The 26,478-nt window shown below is 42.1% G+C and overlaps 1 protein-coding gene across 4 annotated transcripts; it reads right to left on the bottom strand.

Moving 5' to 3' along the window:
- Positions 1-313: 313 nt before the first annotated feature.
- LOC143277906 (ras-related protein Rab-8A-like) lies at positions 314-26,249 on the bottom strand. 4 transcript variants are annotated; one of them, XM_076582874.1, is made up of 9 exons: positions 25,934-26,249; positions 19,351-19,411; positions 14,678-14,738; positions 11,962-12,039; positions 8,751-8,840; positions 6,634-6,750; positions 1,948-5,916; positions 1,793-1,891; positions 314-1,680 (listed from the first exon to the last, which is right to left on the bottom strand). In XM_076582874.1, exons 1-7 carry the CDS (start codon positions 26,055-26,057, stop codon positions 5,818-5,820), a joined length of 630 nt encoding a protein of 209 aa, XP_076438989.1. In that variant the 5' UTR covers positions 26,058-26,249; the 3' UTR covers positions 314-1,680; positions 1,793-1,891; positions 1,948-5,817. The 4 variants fall into 4 exon arrangements, with proteins under 4 accessions (XP_076438989.1, XP_076438992.1, XP_076438990.1 ...); XM_076582877.1 differs by having other exon boundaries at positions 1,838-1,891; positions 2,098-5,916; XM_076582875.1 differs by lacking the exon at positions 1,793-1,891.
- Positions 26,250-26,478: the final 229 nt, after the last annotated feature.

Here is a 26,478-nt window from a genome sequence, read left to right as displayed (position 1 = left end):
GGACAATACGTCTCACTTCTTCCCATTTGTCATCTCCCTCCTTTGTTTTAGTTTCAACACAATGTGAATGTAGACTGCTGAGTGACAATGACAATCTGTTACTTCCCTTCTGTTTAACTTCCAACACAATCTGAATGTTTCTAGAATGACAATGACGATTTGTATTTCCCTTCCTTTCTCTTTTAACTTTCCAACACAATCTGTACGTAGACTGCTGGGGGAGAATGACAATTCATCATTGTACTTCTTTCTGGAATTTCCTCCAATATGTCAACATCTCAATGGTATTGTGACTTTAACTGACACATAACAATATGGTAAATTCTCTATTTTGCAAAGCTTGGAATAAAACATAGTTATGTTCAAGTTGAAAACAGCAATGCATTACTTTCCACAAGCCTGACTCACTACATGAACCCTGTTAGATGCCACACACACACACACACACATGTAAACCCAAAGAGGGCCACGGAGTGGTGAGATGTTTAACACACACACACACACGACTACAGCCCTCTTCAACAATTCCACCCTGACCTAGCTTTATCCATTCTTGCCCACTTTTTTTCTTTTCCAAAATTTTTTTTTTAAAGAGGTGTACTGTGGTTTTTCAACCTGACCCAGACTAGGTCACCATCTTGACCACTTTCTCTCCAAAGCTTTCAAGTGGTGTTACAGGTTGGGGTTTTTGAATCACCCCATTTCCTTCAAGGCTCATTCACGCTGTTCACAATCTCAACGATTAAAGGTTGACAATCTCAACGATTAAAGGCAAGTTTCCACATGATGTGGATGACGCAACTTTCTGCCTGACCAATCGCTTCAAGTCACCTTGCACAAGACAGCAAGTCTGTACAACCAACAATGTTAACAAAAAACCTGGGAGGGGGAAAGGGGGTGGGGGGGAACTGTCATCACAAGGAAAGCCTGACTGACAACCAGCCTGACTGACAACCATAGTTTTAGATCTGCTTAAAACTCCAACTTCTAAAGTTACTTTGCTTTCTGATTCAATCGGCAAACATTTCATATCTACTAAAATGATACAGAAAGAAATGAATCACAAAAACTACTGTTTTACAGCAAACCTGTGACAAAAATGCAAAGAACAAAAAACAGAAACAGCAGGCAAAGATAACCCAGAACAACAAAACTGTTTCAATAAAATCCTTATTTTCTTGCATCTTGCCGTACTTCTCATTCCAATATATCATGACAGCAGAATGTCTGTTTAAATCATTGATCTAATTCTAACAATGGCTTGTTCAAGAAATGTTTAGCAAAAGATCTGAATAATATGAATAATACATGATCAAGAAAACAAATCATGGAACCACACACATAAAAAAACAACAACCACAAATAAGAATAACGAACACACACACACACACAAACACAAAGCCCAAAAAAGCCAACACAAGTGTTTGTGGTCCAAAAACAAAACCATGAAATAGGTTTAAACTGACTTGTTTTCCATGCAAAATGAATCCATCAACACCCTAGAAAAGTCTCTCCTTCCCTGCCCCAAGCAGCAGAGAGACGACAGATGTGCATTCCTAGGGTGAAAAATTTAGGGGCAAAACAAAACCAAACCAACCAACCTCCCAGTATCAGCAGGTGCTGTCCCTGCCAGGTAGCAACATCCTCACTTCAGACACACACACACACACACTGCTGTACCTGCAAGGAAACAACGTCCTCACTTCAGACACACACACACACACACACTGCTGTACCTGCCAGGTAGCAACATCCTCACTTCAGACACACACACACACACACACTGCTGTACCTGCAAGGAAACATCCTCACTTCAGACACACACACACTGCTGTACCTGCAAGGAAACAACGTCCTCACTTCAGACACACACACACACACACTGCTGTACCTGCCAGGTAGCAACATCCTCACTTCAGACACACACACACACACACACTGCTGTACCTGCAAGGAAACAACGTCCTCACTTCAGACACACACACACACACACTGCTGTTCCTGCAAGGAAACATCCTCACTTCAGACACACACACACACACACTGCTGTTCCTGCAAGGAAACATCCTCACTTCAGACACACACACACTGCTGTACCTGCAAGGAAACATCCTCACTTCAGACACACACACACACACACACACACACACACTGCTGTTCCTGCAAGGAAACATCCTCACTTCAGACACACACACACACACACACACACACACTGCTGTACCTGCAAGGAAACATCCTCACTTCAGACACACACACACACACACACACACACACACTGCTGTTCCTGCAAGGAAACATCCTCACTTCAGACACACACACACACACACTGCTGTTCCTGCAAGGAAACATCCTCACTTCAGACACACACACACCCTTTGGCAGCCACTTTCACTGGAAGGAAACTGCAGCGTGCAAGATGAATCCCCCCCCCCAAAAAAAAGAAGAAAACAGATGCCAACCACAAAGTTTAAAACAAACAACAACCAGAAACCACCAAGGCTTTGCACAATCCCAGGCCAGTCCTTGGTGTAAGGAGGGAAGAAACAGTGAATGCATGAAGAACTGTTGTGCTGTGGACAACAAAAAGCCACACTCTCTCTTCTGCAACACACCAGGTGGACTGACCGCAACACAACACAGTCGCTCAACACACCACAGCAGTCACATCGTCATGACGCCATGCCACATTACACACACATACAGTCAACACACCACAGCAGTCACATCGTAGTGACGCCATGCCACATTACACACACACACACTCAACACACCACAGCAGTCACATCGTAGTGACGCCATGCCACATTACACACACTCAACACACCACAGCAGTCACATCGTAGTGACGCCATGCCACATTACACACACTCAACACACCACAGCAGTCACATCGTCATGACGCCATGCCACATTACACACACACACACTCAACACACCACAGCAGTCACATCGTCATGACGCCATGCCACATTACACACACACACACTCAACACACCACAGCAGTCACATCGTCATGACGCCATGCCACATTACACACACTCAACACACCACAGCAGTCACATCGTCATGACGCCATGCCACATTACACACACACACACTCAACACACCACAGCAGTCACATCGTAGTGACGCCATGCCACATTACACACACATACACTCAACACACCACAGCAGTCACATCGTAGTGACGCCATGCCACATTACACACACTCAACACACCACAGCAGTCACATCGTAGTGACGCCATGCCACATTACACACACTCAACACACCACAGCAGTCACATCGTCATGACGCCATGCCACATTACACACACACACACTCAACACACCACAGCAGTCACATCGTCATGACGCCATGCCACATTACACACACACACACTCAACACACCACAGCAGTCACATCGTAGTGACGCCATGCCACATTACACACACACATACATTCTACTGTGGTGACAACAGAAACTGTGAAAATAAAACAGAAAAAGGAATCAGAACTTCAGAGGAATCTTGGTGTCGTATTCACACGCGTCCTCACACACACACACACACACACACTGAAATTTAGATACACTCACAAAATGATACACACCCACAACAAAATCTAAACACACACACTCTTTTTTTTTTCCCTTCCTTTTGAAACTGCAAATTTTGTGTAACTTCCTTTTAGAAAAAAAAAAAAAAAAAGCGCAACTATTCATTTTCCTTTTTTTTTTAAACACTCTCTTTATCTTATTTCTATCATTGTGTCCGTTAACACTGCGCAAAAACAAGAAAAAAGCCATCACAAAAATAACATCTCTCCATGTCCAGAATCTGATTTTCACAAAGGCAGATGACAAAGGGGAACAACTCTTGAGTAGAACGTCCTTCAGACCAACACAAAATGTACAATCATCATCAACAGCTTACACAATGTCACAAGTAAAAAAAAAAATTAATAAATAAAATAACCACCTGTATCACGGTTCAGTCATAAACTGTTTTTTCGCTTTACTTTTTAAAATGCAGCATGCAACTTTTTTTTGTTTTTGCTTTTGTTAGTTTTGTACAGAAAATCAGCACAGAAGGAAAGACTTTTTGCACAACTATGTACAGATCAGTCCAAACAAGCTGCAATGAAACCAGCAATAACCACAAGCACAAAAAACAAACATTTTTGTTATCCACTCATTGGGAGATGCCTTCAGACAGCAAACAGTTCTTGGACCTGACATGACAGTTCACACAAACCCACACCATCTGACAAGACACCACACAAACACCCACACCATCTGACAAGACACCACACAAACACCCACACCATCTGACAAGACACCACACAAACACCCACACCATCTGACAAGACACCACACGAACACCCACACCATCTGACAAGACACCACACGAACACCCACACCATCTGACAAGACACCACACGAACACCCACACCATCTGACAAGACACCACACAAACACCCACAATCACACATCGTCTCCAGAGAGGGAGGAAACATAAATTCCAAAAACAAATTGCATACTTTTATCTCTTGAGGGAGGGGGGGGCGGGGGGCAAGTTGGAAAGAATGGAGGGGAAATTACAGTGTCAATAAATTATCAGAAAAGGAAGAGCTGAAGGTGTTGAAGGAAAACAATGATCACCTGTTGTACAGACCATGCCACAGCACAAAAAGTAACTTTACAAAAACAGTGGGGGGAGGAGGGGGTAGGGGGGGGTATTACAAAATACCAACATCAAGAAAATGACAGAATGACTTCACAAACGTAACACCTGAAAAAAAATTACCATTTCACAAAAAACTTTATACACTATAAAAAGAATTTTTTTTGTTGTAAATCTTGAAAACAATCTTTCAAAATCACAAAAAAGAGCAAAAATAACTCTGCAAAACAACAAAAAAAGAACTCTTAGAAATAACTACAAAAAAAAAAAGAAGAAAAAACAAAGACACATTTACAGAATGTACCCCATAACAAAAACACAGACTGTTCACTAGTCAAAGAAGACATTAACAGAATGTACCCCATAAAAAAAAAATTTTTTTTAAACCCTGACTGTTCACTAATCAAAGAAGACATTAACAGAATGTACCCCATAACAAAAAAACCCTGACTCTGTTCACTCACTAGTCGAAGAAGACATTTACAGAATGTACCCCATAACAGAAAACCCCTCACTCTGTTCACCAGTCAAAGAAGACATTTACAGAATGTACCCCATAACAGAAAACCCCTGACTGTTCACAGGTCAAAGAAGAATGTGATGTGTTGTGTGAAGTCTTATTATCTCCTCATAATTGAACGCATGCAAAATAACCATCATTCAAACAAATGTGAATTGCCATGATTTCCAGGACGTTGGAAGTCTTCTTCATGATTTTCATCTAAGACTACATCCTCCATAAAAATTTTAAAAAATTAAGTTTCAGTCTACATCCGCTACATCTCCAGGTTTATTGCAATAGCGGCGGTTGGTACCACCATTGTAAGACAATGACCACACCACAGGGTGAGCCAGTTTGTCTTAGTGGAGGGCACAAAAAACCAGACACCCAAAACATGTTACTTAGAAAAAAAAGTCACAGTCACTCTCACACACACACACACACACACACACACACACAAAGAAAATCGCAGGACACAGACTTCTCCCAGTGAGGCGTGGCGCACACAGACGCTGTGTATGATTGGGCGGTGCTGACCCCTCCACTACAGTCTCCACACAACACTGGCTGTTTCCCTGGACACCATGGCCATGACAGCCCGTGTGGAGAGGAGAGGAGGGTGAGGGGGGACAGGGAGGAGGAAGGGGGGCATCAGAGAATGCTGCACTTCCAGAAGGACTTTTTGGACCCTCCGCTGTCCTTCTTGGCCAGCTGGTAGCCACTGGGTCTGGAGGGGTTGCCCGGGGCGTCCTGCACAGGGAAAACACCCCACGGCGGTCAGGACATGTGTGTGTGTGTGTGTGTGTATGTGGTTGGTTATGTGTGTAGTGTGTGGTTGGCTGCATGTGTGTAGCTGGTTCTGTGTGTGTGTGTGTGTGTGAGTGTGTGTGAGAGTGTGTGTCTGTTTCTCAGCAACATCCAGTAACTGCAGTGCAGGAAGCATACTTTGTAGGACAGTCTGTGGGCACATCTTTCTGTAACTGATCCTGTATGACTCACACACACACACACACACACTCACACACACACACACACTCACACACACACACACACAAACACACACACACTCACACACTCTCACACACACACACACTCACACACACACACACACTCACACACACACTCACACACACGCGCGCGCTCGCGCACACACTCACACACACACAAACACACACACACAGAGCAAACCACACACACACAAACACACACACTCGCACACACACACACACATGCATTGCTAACTACATACACACGCGCGCGTGCGCGTGCATAGCCAGCCACACACACACACACACCCAGACACTCCCCCCCCCCCCCACACACACACACACAGCCAACCACACGCGCGTGCACGCACGCACACACAGCCAACCACACACACACACACACACACTCGCACACAAATACACACACTCACACATACTCACAAACACACACACACTCTCTCTCTCTCTCTCTCCCCCCTACCATTTTCCTGTCCATCTTGGCTTTGATGTCTCGTGCCAGTGTAAAGAAGGCATCATCCACATTCACTGACGCTTTAGCACTGGTTTCCATGAACTTGATTCCGTGTTCAATGGCCAGCTGTGACACCACACAGTGACATAGTGACACCACACAGTGACACACAGTGACAACACATAGTGACACCACACAGTGACATAGTGACACCACACGGTGACATCACATAGTGACACCAACCCATGACACCACACAGTGACACAGTGACACCACACAGTGACACCACACCATGACACACAGTGACATCACACAGTGACACCACACCATGACACACAGTGACATCACATAGTGACACCAACCCATGACACCACACAGTGACATAGTGACACCACACAGTGACACCACACCATGACACACAGTGACACCACACCGTGACATGGTGACACCACACAGTGACACCACACAGTGACACCACACAGTGACACCACACAGTGACACAGTGACACCACACCGTGACACAGTGACACCACACAGTGACACCACACCATGACACACAGTGACACCACACCGTGACATGGTGACACCACACAGTGACACCACACAGTGACACCACACAGTGACACCACACAGTGACATAGTGACACCACACAGTGACACAGTGACACCACACAGTGACATAGTGACACCACACAGTGACACACAGTGACACCACACAGTGACACCACACCGTGACATGGTGACACCACACCGTGACATGGTGATACCACACAGTGACACCACACCGTGACATGGTGACACCACACAGTGACACACAGTGACACCACACAGTGACACAGTGACACCACACAGTGACACCACACCGTGACATGGTGATACCACACAGTGACACACAGTGACACCACACAGTGACACAGTGACACCACACAGTGACACCACACCGTGACATGGTGATACCACACAGTGACACACAGTGACACCACACAGTGACACCACACCGTGACACAGTGACACCACACAGTGACACCACACCGTGACATGGTGACACCACACAGTGACACACAGTGACACCACACAGTGACACAGTGACACCACACAGTGACACCACACCGTGACATGATGACACCACACAGTGACACACAGTGACACCACACAGTGACACAGTGACACCACACCGTGACATGGTGACACCACACAGTGACACACAGTGACACCACACAGTGACATAGTGACACAACACAGTGACATAGTGACACAGCTGAAAACACCACACATCAACACCAAAGATGAGTCACAAACACACCGATGCTCACAGAGTTATTCCTTATAGTTACTACCCAGCCATCAACATTCATGACACGTCCTTCATAAAACAAACACCAAAGATGAGTCACAAACACACCGATGCTCACAGAGTTATTCCTTATAGTTACTACCCAGCCATCAACATTCATGACACGTCCTTCATAAAACAAACTCCCAAGATGAGTCACAAACACACCGATGTTCACAGAGTTATTCCTTATACTTACTGCCCAGCCCACCATACGGGTCCATATTAGGGCAAATGACCAGACAATCAGAAAACATTCAGGACAAACAAATAACCAGATCAGCAAACATAACCAGATCAGCAAACAAACATTCAGGACAAACAAATAACCAGATCAGCAAACAAATATTCAGGACAAAGAACCAGATCAGCAAATAAACATTTCAGGACAAACAAATAACCAGATCAGCAAATAAACATTTCAGGACAAACAACCAGATCAGCAAACGAATATTTCAGGACAAAGAACCAGATCAGCAAACAAACATTTCAGGACAAACAAATAACCAGATCAGCAAACAAACATTTCAGGACAAACAAATAACCAGATCAGCAAACAAATATTTCAGGACAAAGAACCAGATCAGCAAACAAACATTCAGGACAAACAAATAACCAGATCAGCAAACATTCAGGACAAACAAATAACCAGATCAACAAACAAACATTTCAGGACAAACAAATAACCAGATCAGCAAACCAACATTTGAGGACACACAAGCAGAAAATGAAGAAACCAACATGTGAGGACACAGAACGGACCAGAGGACCTGACACTGCACACTGCACCCACCTGTTCACCGCGTTCTTTGGACACCTGTCGCCGGTCGTTCATGTCACACTTGTTGCCCAGCACCATCTTCTCCACATCCTTGGATGCATGCTGCAGACATCGCCGTCATCATCATCATCATCGTCATCATCAACTTTATCTTCATCTTAACTCTTTGGACACATGCTGCAGACATCGCCGTCATCGTCATCGTCATCATTGTCATCAACTTTACCTTCATCTTAACTCTTTGGACACATGCTGCAGACATCGCCGTCATCATCATCATCATCGTCATCATCAACTTTACCTTCATCTTAACTCTCTGATGCATGCAGCAGACATCCCCATCATTGTCACAATCAATAAATCATCATCAACTGTACCTTATTCTTAACTTTTCTTATATGACGCAATATTTTCCTCTCATTTATTTCACATTTCATTACTGACATTTTCTGACATATTCAGAAAAACTTCAGAAAATATCAAAGATGTCATGGGTACATTCAGAAACATATAACACCAGAGAAGTCATGGATACATTCAGAAACATCTAAAAAAAAAAAATCAGAAAAATGTTCAGAAAGGTGTCAAAAAACATGAAAAAGTCATGGGAACATTTACAAACAATAAAGCATCAGCGTTATAAAGCATGGTGTTCGGCATGTCACACTTCAAAATCAGCGAATGATTCAACTGTCTCACTGAACCAGCCTTGCCCACTGACAAGTGGAAAGACACCAGTTCAATGCCCATCAGAGGTGGGGTGGTTTCTTTCAGCCAGAGCCCAGTGTGCCACGGGCTCAAATGTCTCAAATGGCAAGACTAGGACCAGTCGAGGGTCATCCACTTCATGGCAGTGTCTCTGTGGGTGTTGCTGTCATCCATCCACTTCATGGCAGTGTCTGTGTGTGGGTGTTGCTGTCATCCATCCACTTCATGGCAGTGTCTCTGTGTGGGTGTTGCTGTCATCCATCCACTTCATGGCAGTGTCTGTGTGTGGGTGTTGCTGTCATCCATCCACTTCATGGCAGTGTCTCTGTGTGGGTGTTGCTGTCATCCATCCACTTCATGGCAGTGTCTCTGTGGGTGTTGCTGTCATCTCCACTTCATGGCAGTGTCTCTGTGGGTGTTGCTGTCATCTCCACTTCATGGCAGTGTCTCTGTGGGTGTTGCTGTCATCTCCACTTCATGGCAGTGTCTCTGTGGGTGTTGTCATCCATCCACTTCATGGCAGTGTCTCTGTGTGGGTGTTGCTGTCATCCATCCACTTCATGGCAGTGTCTGTGTGTGGGTGTTGCTGTCATCCATCCACTTCATGGCAGTGTCTGTGTGTGGGTGTTGTCATCCATCCACTTCATGGCAGTGTCTGTGTGTGGGTGTTGCTGTCATCCATCCACTTCATGGCAGTGTCTGTGTGGGTGTTGCTGTCAACCATCCACTTCATGGCAGTGTCTCTGTGTGGGTGTTGCTCCAGTTTCCTGACCAACACTGCAGGAGGCTGTATCTCTCAGCCTGCATGACACTGGGACATATTACAAAAGTGCAACCTTGTCCAGTAGTCCCACACCCATACAGACCCCCATTGCAGCAGCATCACCACCTCCATCATTACCGTCAAAATCAGGCTAGTCAGTGCACTGTTATATAAGCCGCATCCCCTACTTTTTTTAAACTCCTTCATTCATACAGCACAGTTTACCGGTTTACAGGACTTTCATCCTTCATTCCTGAAGCACAGTTTACCAGTTTACAGGACTTACATCCTTCATTCCTGGAGCAGTTTACCAGTTTACAGGACTTTAATCCTTCATTCCTCCAACACAGTTTACCTGTTTACAGGACTTTCATCCTTCATTCCTGGAGCACAGTTTTCTGATTTACAGGACTTTCATCCTTCATTCCTGAAGCACAGTTTTCTGATTTACAGGACTTTCATCCTTCATTCCTGAAGCACAGTTTTCTGATTTACAGGACTTTAATCCTTCATTCCTCCAGCACAGTTTTCTGATTTACAGGACTTTCATCCTTCATTCCTGAAGCACAGTTTTCTGATTTACAGGACTTTCATCCTTCATTCCTGGAGCAGTTTTCTGATTTACAGGACTTTCATCCTTCATTCCTGGAGCACAGTTTACCAGTTTACAGGACTTTCATCCTTCATTCTTCCAGCACAGAAAACCCAGCAGCAGAGAATTCCCCTCTCCTTCCTACTGCATGGAAAATCTCGTGGTAAGCGCTTTGTGCTTCACACCAGTTGCGTCATCAGCACGCATCATCTCTCCTTGATCATGTGACGAGAGGGGCGATGTTTATGAGTGGAATGGATGCCGATTAGTCAACCCTCCCCCCCCCCTGCACCGAGGGAGAGTGGCCACCACTACACTGTTGCCGATGTTCACTGAACACACATACACAGAAAACGGAACATGTAGAAAATTCTGCATGACAGAACTTGTCTGAGCAAGGGTGATCAACTGAATGTTTCGTGTGCATAAATGCCATGTGTAAATTTGGAGGGAAAAAATGTGAACAGTTAACACAAGCACACTTTAACAATGAATCAGGCCTAGTTTGCATCAGTTTGACATGGTACAGTATATGACACCAAATCTCGAATTCACAAGTAGTCAAAACCAGTTTTGAAACCTAATGTGAATTTTATAAAACAGACTTGAGACTGACAACACTTGATTGACGTGAACATGTCATCGGCAAAACCGGCAACATCAGAAAACTCCACAAACAAGCCGTGTTGTTATTTCAACACTTGATTTGACCTGAACATGTCATCGGCAAAACCGGCAACATCAGAAAACTCCACAAACAAGCCGTGTTGTTATTTCAACACTTGATTTGACCTGAACATGTCATCGGCAAAACCGGCAACATCAGAAAATTCCACAAACAAGCCGCGTTGTTATTTCAACACTTGATTTGACCTGAACATGTCATCGGCAAAACCGGCAACATCAGAAAATTCCACAAACAAACCGTGTTGTTATTTCAGCAGCAAGGGTCATATGCTGAGGGGAAAAGTCGCAGCTAACAGTCCAAATTTCATCATCATCATCATCATCATCATCATCATCATCATCATCATCATCAAAATACAAAAAACAAAACATCCACAGTCCCGGACACCAGAACAGAAAGAAAAGCAAAACAGAAAAACAAAGAAAAGAGGAACAGCTTCCAGGGCAGCACTGAAGTGAACAAGGAACTGTACCTCTTCGATGTTCCTGATCCAGTTGCGGATGTTGTCAAAGGATTTCTCATTTGTGATGTCGTACACCAGCATGATCCCCTGTTGTGCACACAGCAACACAACTGTCTGAATGACTAACTCACCACACACAGCAACACAACTGTCTGAATGACTGACTCACCACACACAGCAACACAACTGTCTGAATGACTGACTCACTACACACAGCAACACAACTGTCTGAATGACTGACTCACTACACACAGCAACACAACTGTCTGAATGACTGACTCACCACACACAGCAACACAACTGTCTGAATGACTGACTCACCACACACAGCAACACAACTGTCTGAATGACTGACTCACTACACACAGCAACACAACTGTCTGAATGACTGACTCACCACACACAGCAACACAACTGTCTGAATGACTGACTCACTACACACAGCAACACAACTGTCTGAATGACTGACTCACTACACACAGCAACACAACTGTCTGAATGACTGACTCACTACACACAGCAACACAACTGTCTGAATGACTGACTCACTACACACAGCAACACAACTGTCTGAATGACTGACTCACCACACACAGCAACACAACTGTCTGAATGACTCACCACACACACTGTGCACACAACTGTCTGAATGACTCACCACACACACTGTGCACACAACTGTCTGAATGACTCACCACACACACTGTGCACACAACTGTCTGAATGACTCACCACACACAGCAACACAACTGTCTGAATGACTCACCACACACAGCAACACAACTGTCTGAATGACTCACCACACACACTGTGCACACAACTGAATGACTCACCACACACACTGTGCACACAACTGAATGACTCACCACACACACTGTGCACACAACTGTCTGAATGACTCACCACACACACAGCAACACAACTGTCTGAATGACTCACCACACACAGCAACACAACTGTCTGAATGACTCACCACACACACTGTGCACACAACTGTCTGAATGACTCACCACACACACTGTGCACACAACTGTCTGAATGACTCACCACACACACAGCAACACAACTGTCTGAATGACTCACCACACACAGCAACACAACTGTCTGAATGACTCACCACACACACAGCAACACAACTGTCTGAATGACTCACCACACACACAGCAACACAACTGTCTGAATGACTCACCACACACACAGCAACACAACTGTCTGAATGACTCACCACACACACAGCAACACAACTGTCTGAATGACTCACCACACACACAGCAACACAACTGTCTGAATGACTCACCACACACAGCAACACAACTGTCTGAATGACTCACCACACACACTGTGCACACAACTGTCTGAATGACTCACCACACACACTGTGCACACAACTGTCTGAATGACTCACCACACACACTGTGCACACAACTGAATGACTCACCACACACTGTGCACACAACTGAATGACTCACCACACACACTGTGCACACAACTGTCTGAATGACTCACCACACACACTGTGCACACAACTGTCTGAATGACTCACCACACACACTGTGCACACAACTGAATGACTCACCACACACAGCAACACAACTGTCTGAATGACTCACCACACACAGCAACACAACTGTCTGAATGACTCACCACACACACTGTGCACACAACTGTCTGAATGACTCACCACACACAGCAACACAACTGTCTGAATGACTCACCACACACACTGTGCACACAACTGTCTGAATGACATCCAGTCATCATCAGTTTGAAAGTCCAATGCTTTAACCACTCGGCTGTTGCAGAGAAAAAAAAGAAAAACAAGAGAGGCAAGGCCTTCAAGACTCACTTGTGATACACTTTTTTAAGAAAATCCAAGCTTTTTATGTATTGAGTATAATGCATTTACTGTTATATTTTTTGTATTCTCTAAACTTGGCACTTTGATCTGATATTCGACCCAACAAAAGATCTGTCATTATTATCATTTTTTGTTCAAACAGGAACTTTTGGAAGTTTTGGTTATTGCAAACGTTTTGGTGCAGACAGTAAAATAAGGGAAATTACTCTGTAATTAATGCTAGGGGACTTAGTTTGCTTTCAACTGATCTTTCTCATCTTAAACATTACATTTTGAAATTATAATACATAAAAAGCTTGGATTTTTTTTAAAAAGTGCATCACAAGTGAATCTTGAAGGCCTTGCCTCTCTTGTTTCAAAATGTAATGTTTAAGATGAGAAAGATCAGTTTAAAGCAAATTAAGTCCCCTAGCATTAATTAGAGTAATTTCCCTTTTTTACTATCTGCACCAAAACGTTTGCAAAATAAATAAAACTTCCATGCTTAACAAAAGAAGTTCCTGTTTGAACAAAAAATGATAATTATGACTGCTCTTGTTGTTGGGTCGAATATCAGATCAAAGTGCCAAGTTCAGAGAATACAAAAAATATAAATATTACAGTAAATGCAGTTTGCATATAATTAGGCTTCATTTTTTATTTTTTTGTGCCCATCCCAGAGGTGCAATATTGTTTTAAACAAGATGACTAAAAAGAACTGAATTTTTCCTATTTTTATACCTAATTTGGTGTCAACTGACAAAGTATTTGCAGAGAAAATGTCAATGTTAAAGTCTACCACAGACACACACACAGACAACCGAACACCGGGTTAAAACATAGACTCACTTTGTTTACACAAGTGAGTCAAAAAAGAGGAGCACTGACCATGGCACCTCTGTAGTAGGCTGTGGTGATGGTCCTGAACCGTTCCTGGCCAGCAGTGTCCCTGTCAACACACATCATCATCATCATCACTGTCCCTGTCAACACACATCATCATCATCACTGTCTCTGTCAACACACATCATCATCATCATCACTGTCCATGTCAACACACATCATCATCATCACTGTCCCTGTCAACACACATCATCATCATCATCACTGTCCCTGTCAACACACATCATCATTATCATCACTGTCCCTGTCAACACACATCATCATTATCATCACTGTCCCTGTCAACACACATCATCATCATCACTGTCTCTGTCAACACACATCATCATCATCATCACTGTCCATGTCAACACACATCATCATCATCACTGTCTCTGTCAACACATATCATCATCATCATCATCATCATCACTGTCCCTGTAAACACACATCATCATCATCATCATCACTGTCCCTGTCAACACATATCATCATCATCATCACTGTCCCTGTCAACACACATCATCATCATCATCACTGTCTCTGTCAACACACATCATCATCATCATCACTGTCCCTGTCAACACACATCATCATCATCATTACTGTCCCTGTCAACACATACTATCATCATCATCACTGTCCCTGTCAACACACATCATCATCATCACTGTCCCTGTCAACACACATCATCATCATCATCATCACTGTCCCTGTCAACACACACCATCATCATCATCACTGTCCCTGTCAACACATATCATCATCATCACTGTCCCTGTCAACACACATCATCATCATCACTGTCCATGTCAACACACATCATCATCATCACTGTCCCTGTCAACACACATCATCATCATCATCACTGTCCCTGTCAACACACATCATCATTATCATCACTGTCCCTGTCAACACACACCATCATCATCATCACTGTCCCTGTCAACACACATCATCATCATCACTGTCCCTGTCAACACACATCATCATCATCATCACTGTCCCTGTCAACACACATCATCATCATCATCACTGTCCCTGTCAACACACATCATCATCATCATCACTGTCTCTGTCAACACACATCATCATCATCATCACTGTCCCTGTCAACACACATCATCATCATCATTACTGTCCCTGTCAACACATACTATCATCATCATCACTGTCCCTGTCAACACACATCATCATCATCACTGTCCCTGTCAACACACATCATCATCATCATCATCACTGTCCCTGTCAACACACACCATCATCATCATCACTGTCCCTGTCAACACATATCATCATCATCACTGTCCCTGTCAACACACATCATCATCATCACTGTCCATGTCAACACACATCATCATCATCACTGTCCATGTCAACACACATCATCATCATCATCACTGTCCCTGTCAACACACATCATCATTATCATCACTGTCCCTGTCAACACACACCATCATCATCATCACTGTCCCTGTCAACACATATCATCATCATCACTGTCCCTGTCAACACACATCATCATCATCACTGTCCATGTCAACACACATCATCATCATCACTGTCCCTGTCAACACACATCATCATCATCATCACTGTCCCTGTCAACACACATCATCATCATCATCACTGTCCCTGTCAACACACATCATCATCATCATCACTGTCTCTGTCAACACACATCATCATCATCATCACTGTCCCTGTCAACACACATCATCATCATCACTGTCCATGTCAACACACATCATCATCATCACTGTCCCTGTCAACACACATCATCATCATCATCACTGTCCCTGTCAACACACATCATCATCATCATCACTGTCCCTGTCAACACACATCATCATCATCATCACTGTCTCTGTCAACACACATCATCATCATCATCACTGTCCCTGTCAACACACACCATCATCATCATCACTGTCCCTGTCAACACACATCATCATCATCACTGTCCCTGTCAACACACACCATCATCATCATCATCACTGTCTCTGTCAACACACCATCATCATCATCACTGTCCCTGTCAACACACCATCATCATCATCACTGTCCCTGTCAACACACATCATCATCATCATCACTGTCCCTGTCAACACACACCATCATCATCATCACTGTCCCTGTCAACACACATCATCATCATCATCACTGTCCCTGTCAACACACACCATCATCATCATCACTGTCCCTGTCAACACACATCATCATCATCATCACTGTCCCTGTCAACACACACCATCATCATCATCACTGTCCCTGTCAACACACATCATCATCATCATCACTGTCCCTGTCAACACACACCATCATCATCATCATCACTGTCTCTGTCAACACACAATCATCATCATCACTGTCCCTGTCAACACACATCATCATCATCATCACTGTCCCTGTCAACACACATCATCATCATCATCACTGTCCCTGTCAACACACATCATCATCATCATCACTGTCTCTGTCAACACACATCATCATCATCATCACTGTCCCTGTCAACACACATCATCATCATCACTGTCCATGTCAACACACATCATCATCATCACTGTCCCTGTCAACACACATCATCATCATCATCACTGTCCCTGTCAACACACATCATCATCATCACTGTCCATGTCAACACACATCATCATCATCACTGTCCCTGTCAACACACATCATCATCATCATCACTGTCCCTGTCAACACACATCATCATCATCATCACTGTCCCTGTCAACACACATCATCATCATCATCACTGTCTCTGTCAACACACATCATCATCATCATCACTGTCCCTGTCAACACACATCATCATCATCACTGTCCATGTCAACACACATCATCATCATCACTGTCCCTGTCAACACACATCATCATCATCATCACTGTCCCTGTCAACACACATCATCATCATCATCACTGTCCCTGTCAACACACATCATCATCATCATCACTGTCTCTGTCAACACACATCATCATCATCATCACTGTCCCTGTCAACACACACCATCATCATCATCACTGTCCCTGTCAACACACATCATCATCATCATCACTGTCCCTGTCAACACACACCATCATCATCATCATCACTGTCTCTGTCAACACACCATCATCATCATCACTGTCCCTGTCAACACACATCATCATCATCATCACTGTCCCTGTCAACACACACCATCATCATCATCACTGTCCCTGTCAACACACATCATCATCATCATCACTGTCCCTGTCAACACACATCATCATCATCATCATCATCATCACTGTCCATGTCAACACACATCATCATCATCATCATCACTGTCCATGTCAACACACACCATCATCATCACTGTCCCTGTCAACACACACATCATCATCATCACTGTCCATGTCAACACACACCGTCATCATCATCACTGTCCATGTCAAAACACACCATCATCAGTACCTGCCAAGACACTGTCCCTGAGAATCTGGATTTCAATTCCAGACTCACCCAAGTTTGACTGGAAAATGATCATCTGCATGAGACAATAAACCACTGTTCCGTGTGCAGCATGCACTTGGCATGCTGAAAAAGATCCCATGGCAATATACATGAGTTCTGTGGAAGAAATCCACTCTGACAGGTGCATAACATGACTTGCGCTGGCAGTGTATATGGATCAGTCGGAACGCAGTGACACCTTGAGAAAGTGAAACACTATTACAATTTAAACTTATATAGCTCCTGTCTGCAATCAGAGACCAATCTCTCAGTGCCTAGTCTTTGCACAACAGGCTGCCTACCTAGGTAAAGCTGACTGAGACAGTGAGAGCTCCTATAGGCACTCATCATTCGCTTCTTATGTCATTCAATCAGTCTTCAATCACAAACACACATACACAAGTATATTAGATCAGAATTTTTCTTCAGAATTTTATAAGGGATAGCCCGTTTGTTGCTGTCAGTTCTTTAACAAGCACTAAGTGCATGCTGCACACAGTTCCACGGTTTCTTGTTTCATCCGAATGACTTGTGTCCAGACCACCACTCAAGGTGCTGCTCAGTAAGTCAATTAACATACATCCACAATGACAGTCATGTGATCCTGTACACATCAACACAGTAAGTCAATTAACATACATCCACAATGACAGTCATGTGATCCTGTATACATCAACACAGTAAGTCAATTAACATACATCCACAATGACAGTCATGTGATCCTGTATACATCAACACAGTAAGTCAATTAACATACATCCACAATGACAGTCATGTGATCCTGTATGCATCAACACACAATCATGTGTCACACATCTGTGAACATGAACACAAAGCAGCAATCAACAAAAAGCATAGCACTTCAAATAGACACAGTGACAAATATCTAGAAATCATGGCATGCGCACACACACACACAGAGTCACACACACACACATTAACAAATACATCACAACCCCCCCCCCCCCCCGGGCCCCTCCCCCCACACACACACAAACATACACACAATAACACACAAGCACACACAAACACTGTAACACACACTCACACACACACACACTCTCTCTCTCTCTCTCTCTCTCACTCACACACACACACACACACACACACACACACACACACACACACACACACACACACACACACACACACATCAACTGAGGGGGAAAAACATTATAATAAACGGGCAGCTCACCATATCTGCAGCTTGATCTTCTTTCCGTCTAGCTCTATGGTTCGGATCTTGAAATCAATGCCTGCAAACACAAGACCACATACCACATATCATCAACCACAAACATACTACACATCATCAACCACAAACACAACACACCATGCATTATCAACCACAAACACGCCATATATTATCAACCACAAAAACGACACACCACACATTATCAACCACAAACATACCACACATTATCAACCACACATTATCAACCACAAACACAATACACCACACATTATCAACCACACATTATCAACCACAAACACAACACACATCATCAACCACAAACACACCACACCACACATTATCAACCACAAACAACACATCATCAACCATAAACACAACACACCACACATTATCAACCACAAACAACACACATCATCAACCATAAACACAACACACCACACATTATCAACCACAAACAACACACATCATCAACCACAAACACAACACAACACACATTATCAACCACAAACAACACACATCATCAACCATAAACACACCACACCACACATTATCAACCACAAACAACACACATCATCAACCATAAACACAACACACCACACATTATCAACCACAAACAACACACATCATCAACCACAAACACAACACAACACACATTATCAACCACAAACAACACACATCATCAACCATAAACACAACACAACACACATTATCAACCACAAACAACACACATCATCAACCATAAACACAACACACCACACATTATCAACCACAAACACACATCATCAACCATAAACACAACACACCACACATTATCAACCACAAACAACACACATCATCAAACACAACACAACACACATTATCAACCACAAACAACACACATCATCAACCATAAACACACCACACCACACATTATCAACCACAAACAACACACATCATCAACCGTAAACACAACACACCACACATTATCAACCACAAACACATCATACACTATCCATTACATATGATATATCATTATATGCCAAAAATCATATACCCTGCAACCCTGTGATTTGTGGTTTCTAGAAAAAAACACACAATACAAACACAAACACAACCAGCAACCACGCACCCCAAAACGGAGTGTGGCTGCCTATATTAGTATATAGTATAAAGCACGGTTGCAACAGAATAATGTAAAAGCCCACGTGTTCACTACTGAATGTGGAACTTGTACAAGTTTGCTGTCCATGAATGCCGAAAAATGGAAAAATGGAAAGAACATATCATGAAGCTCACTCTCCATCTCTTTTCTTTCTTTTTTGGTACAGGTGCAGTCAGCAGTTCAAACTGGTGTGGGTTTGTTTTTCCAGTGTAAGAAGGAAAGTGGAGCTATCATGTACTGGTCTGGGTTTTTTTTAGACATGTAGACAACACAACTAATTAGGCAGATTAACAAACAAAACAGAAAAATGTCTGAACTTTGTTCAGTCCATCACAACTCAGTCGAGTCAATTACCCAACTAAGGAAGAAAAAAAAAGGAGGGCCATCTAAACAGTAGCACTTCACATTCAACAGTTGATAATACTTTAATAGTGGTGATGTGTATTCACAATGAGCTGTATCTCCTTTGCACAGGAGGGGTGGGGAGGAGGTGGAATGGTGGGGGAGGGTGGGTGGGGTGGGGGTGGGGGGTTTGTGGGGGGTGCGGAAGGGGGGGGGGGGCGAGCGCAAAAAATTAACATGTAACTGTATGGGAAATGAATGGTTACAAAAATAAACAGCACACGACATCATAGCCATGACTTACATTAGTTACACACCATAACCACGACTTACATTAGTTACAAGACACACTACACCATAACCACAACTTACATTAGTTACAAGACACACGACACCATAACCATGACTTACATTAGTTACAAGACACACTACATCATAACCATGACTTACATTAGTTACAAGACACACGACACCATAACCATGACTTACATTAGTTACAAGACACACGACACCATAACCATGACTTACATTAGTTACAAGACACACTACACCATAACCACAGCTTACATTAGTTACAAGGCACACTACACCATAACCATGACTTACATTAGTTAAGACACACTGCACCTTAACCATGACTTACATTAGTTACAAGACACACTACACCATAACCACGACTTACATTAGTTACAAGACACACTACACCTTAACCATGACTTACATTAGTTACAAGACACACTACACCATAACCACGACTTACATTAGTTACAAGACACATGATACCATAACCACCACTTATATTAGTTACAAGACATATACCATATAAAATGAATAAAAACTGAGCACTGAAAATAAAATGGACATGGTTTCAGTATGAACAATTGCAGTGACTCAACAAACACACACAGACATGCACCATTAACACACACACTATTAACTACACATGTGTATCACAAGACACACCATGCAAGGCAAGCAGGCCATATGTTGACAGTGCAACATTCCTCGACAGAAGAAATCACAACACTGTGACTATCAGTAATCAGAGCTGGATAAAAAATGACAGATGATAATGTGTGTGTGTGTGTGTGTGTGTGTGTGTGTGTGTTCCTGTGCACGCGCTTTTGAGTGTGCATACATTGAGACATGATATATGCGGTATGCACACACCGATATAGGCATATATCTGTGCATGTTTAAATGCAAATTATAATAATTTGAGTGTATAAAATGTTCACACTCGTGTTTGTTTTATATTTTAAAATAATAACTATTTTGTCGTGTACTTTAAATGTGCAATATCACTTATCATGACATGACCTGTTCCTGGATTGTTGGGAGGTGTTGGGGGGAGGGGGGGGGGTTGTTTTTTGTCATTTGTGATGCACACACCCATAGAATTCACAAATGGATCAGTCTCTAACATGCAGGTTTGTTTCTGACACTGCCATTTCAACAGCCATACACTGAGATTGTGATCATTACCACTAGAGTTGATCAGACCTTTTTACACTGCCATTTCAACAGCCATACACTGATATTGTGATCATTATCATTAGAGTTGATCAGACCTTTTTACACTGCCATTTCAACAGCCATACACTGATATTGTGATCATTATCACTAGAGTTGATCAGACCTTTTGACACTGCCATTTCAACAGCCATACACTGAGATTGTGATCATTATCACTAGAGTTGATCAGACCTTTTTACACTGCCATTTCAACAACCATACACTGATATTGTGATCATTATCACTAGAGTTGATCAGACCTTTTGACACTGCCATTTCAACAGCCATACACTGAGATTGTAGATCATTATCACTAGAGTTGATCAGACCATCATACAGCTGACTGGTTAACCATAAAGTGACTGGTGTAAATCAACAACAACAAAATCAATCCACACTGAAATTCATTTGTGCAATACAGGCTTGTTATAAAGTAATAAAGACAAGTAAAATCTGATCAGGCACACCATAAAAAGGATTCAAAATGTTATACAACTAGTCAAATAAAAATATATACACTAATTCATTATTTCCTTTTCTATCCCCATCAGCACCATCCACTGTCACCAACATTACTCACTAAATTACTGTTAACCATCATCATCACTAGTCTCAACACAACTTGTCCATAATTATCAGTTGCAGTGCAATGGCATCTCTAATCAGCTTGATGAGTGTCATGCTGACTGCAGCAGTGGCTGACAAGTGACAAAATGATTTTGCTTTGTCACAAGAACCACCACCCAAAGATAGCATCCAGATGACACCAAATATGCTTGACTAAAATCACATGTCCGTTGAATTATCAATCATCTGAGTCAGACCACTTGAGTCACTTCCAAATAAGTCAGTCTTTCCTCTCTTTCAGTTTGCTGTCAGTTTACCTCATGCAGCTCTACCCTCCCCGTTCCTCCATTTCATGTTGGATTGGATTCAGTCAAAATAGAAAATCTAATGACAAAATAAATCAATAATAATACTTAATTATATTTCTGAGTCGGGCTGTACAATGCATACAAGAAAAGAAAGAAAATGATTCCTTTTGATTCTGATTTATCATCATCATTATCAACACTGCCATCATCATCACAATAGCATATCATCAGCTTTATCCTGATCTGCTAATCTTTTTTTCTTTATTAATACTAGTTATCAATTTCTTTTTGTTCAACTTCCTTTCTTCTTTATAAAATTAGACAGAAAAGTTATTCAGATTTCCCAGCTGCCCCTTTTCTTCACCCTTTATCAAAGTCAGAAAGAAGAAAGCTAAATAAAAGGTAGGAAGCTTCCAGAACACACACATCATTTGACATGGTGACTAGGTCACAACACATTGACACAAATTCACAACTAGTGCTCATAACACACAAAACTGTGCACCTCTTATTAGTTATTAATCTAACAAAGAAAACCAAAAAAAATAGTCATCATAATTTATATTATGCAAAAAACGAAAAACAAAAGCAGAAAGGATGAATCAACATAGGTTTTGTGGCAGGGAGTCCAGGAGTGCATGGTCTACTGCAAACTGGATCAATGGCTCCCATGTATTCAATGTGTGTGCTTTTGATCACACAATCACGTCAAATGATTTATTAACTATCTTACACTGTTACAGCAAATTTTACTTTTGATCACACAATCAGGATCACATCTATTCTAATGATTTATTATCTATCTTACAGTAAATTTTACTTTTGATCACACAATCACATCAAATGATTTATTAAATTATTATCTAAATTAGTTACAGTAAATTTTACTTTTGATCACACGGTCACATCAAATAATTTATTATCTATCTTAGTTACAGTACAGTTACACACAATCACAGCTGTAGACTAATGTTTTATCATCTGACGGATAGTAAACTTTGCTAAGTTCAGAGAGTGAGATATTGACAGGTAGAAGCCAATTCAAACACACTTCACTTTATCTATAGACCTGTCTTTGTATACTTCAAATGTTGAAGCTACTTAAGCAAATTTAGCGATTTAACTTATGACAAACGCAAACTGCCAGCTATGAAAAACTGCCACCATCACTTTACCAGAATTAACCACCCCCTCGCTTCACTGCTGTGAAAAGGCTCACTTAGTTTTTTGTTTGTTTGTTTGCTTTTGTTGTTTTCTTTGCATGAAGCTGTGGTTCTCTGAGAAAAAAGAAAAATCAAAATGACTATACATAGAAAGAAGTAGAATGATCATACAGAGAAAGAAAGAAGTAGAATGATCATACAGAGAACAAAAGAAGTTGAATGATCATACAAAGAAAGAAGTAGAATGATCATACAGAGAACGAAAGAAGTAGAATGATCATACAGAGAAAGAAGTAGAATGATCATACAGAAAATTAAAGAAGTAGAATGATCATACAGAGAAAGAAGTAGAATGATCATATAGAGAAAGAAGTAGAATGATCATACAGAGAACAAAAGAAGTTGAATGAACATACAGAGAAAGAAGCAGAATGATCACAGAGAAAGAATAAGAATGATCTGAGATTCAAACATTTAAATAATGCTGGCCCACATCATCAATGATCCAAACACAATACACGGTGATCAATTCTTGAACAGAATACAGCTGAAAAAACAATAGTGAGTAACACTGAGTGAGGACAGATGGAGGGTACAGGGGGACAATTTCCTGCATCTTCATCTATAGGATGAACAGAGAATGGATACTGCACTTGTGGGGACGAAAGAGATGACTGGACTTCAAGTTTAAGGATTATCAGACCAGAAATATACCATCACTGTAAATCATGCGGCATCCATATCCTCATAAAACATGATGTTCTGGAATATATACATACTGTTAATGAAAATAAAATGTGCTGCAAATTCTGCTTGCAAGTTATACAAGTTACATTTATCCATAACTGCAATTCAAACAACTAAGTATCCAGAAATCCACACATACTGATGCACCCAGGGCTCACACACACACTCTCTCTCTCTCTCTCTCTGTGTCTCTCAAGAAAAAAGTGAAACCTGTGATGAAACCTACATTGTTGGCATCACATACACGATACAGCCTGATAAAGATAATATGAAAAAGTTATTATTGAGAAAAGTCAGGAAAGGCATGTCACCATTTACACATTTACTGATTTAGGAAGTAAAAGTCACAAACTAATAGTAAAAGTACTATGAATGGGTCAAGAATAACACTGGAGTAGGTACACTTCACTTGGCTACAGCAAAAGTGGATGTGTTCAACTTCAACTGGCATGATCAGTTCTAAGTACTACAAATGACATTATATTAATTTGAGTTCTACTTCTGGCTTCGGAGTTGGCGGTCAGTCTACCCCCAGTCTGATCACCAACAGTCGTTCATTTTTCTTTTTTTTCCGGAGACATCTTAAAACAAAGCTGGGATGGTAAAATAAACCGTATAAAATTTCTCCTATGATTAATATATGGATGATTTATTACTGGGCTGATGATCATGGTGGTATTTTTGAGAAAGGAATTCCATCGTAAAATTCCCACTACCGACTGCAGTAGAAGCATTCAGACAACTTGTTGATCTGCGCAAGCGAATTTTAGTTTTTCAACAATTCGATCACTTAAACTTACCGATAGTAGATATGAATGTTGAGTTGAAAGCATCTTCTGAAAATCGGAAGAGTAGACAGGTTTTGCCTACCCCAGAATCACCAATCAGGAGAAGTTTGAAAAGATAGTCGTACGTCTTTGCCATTTTGGCCAACTAGCGGAAACACCCTCATCTACATAAATGCTGATGACGTCAGGAAAAGTTCATTTCCGATTTTGAGGTCATGTTCCCATGAGTCATTCACCGCTGTCTCTTTTCCGAGAGCGTTATGAAATAGGAACTGAGATTTGAGGGTGAAGTAAAATTACCGACACAAATTTATTTGTTGTTCCATACTTTTAAGGTTTTGGGGTTGTTGTTTTTCAAAAATCTGATGAAATTTACTGGGCAAATATAGCCTGTTGCTGTCTTTCGTCACGTCGGAGCAAGCGACACGAACGAGACGAAGCGATGCGTCACGCACGTGACCCGGCAAATAGGTGCAAAGACAGAAGGAATGTTGATAAACACATCGCCCAGTTGGCTGATCGCTACAGTTGCTAAGTAAGTTGCGTTAAGCCACCCC

Source organism: Babylonia areolata, chromosome 35 (assembly GCF_041734735.1).
Source record: "Babylonia areolata isolate BAREFJ2019XMU chromosome 35, ASM4173473v1, whole genome shotgun sequence".
Classification (NCBI taxonomy): Eukaryota; Metazoa; Mollusca; class Gastropoda; order Neogastropoda; family Buccinidae; genus Babylonia; species Babylonia areolata.
The sequence above is the reverse complement of the archived record's forward strand: the minus strand, read 5'-3'. Positions and strand labels throughout refer to the sequence as shown.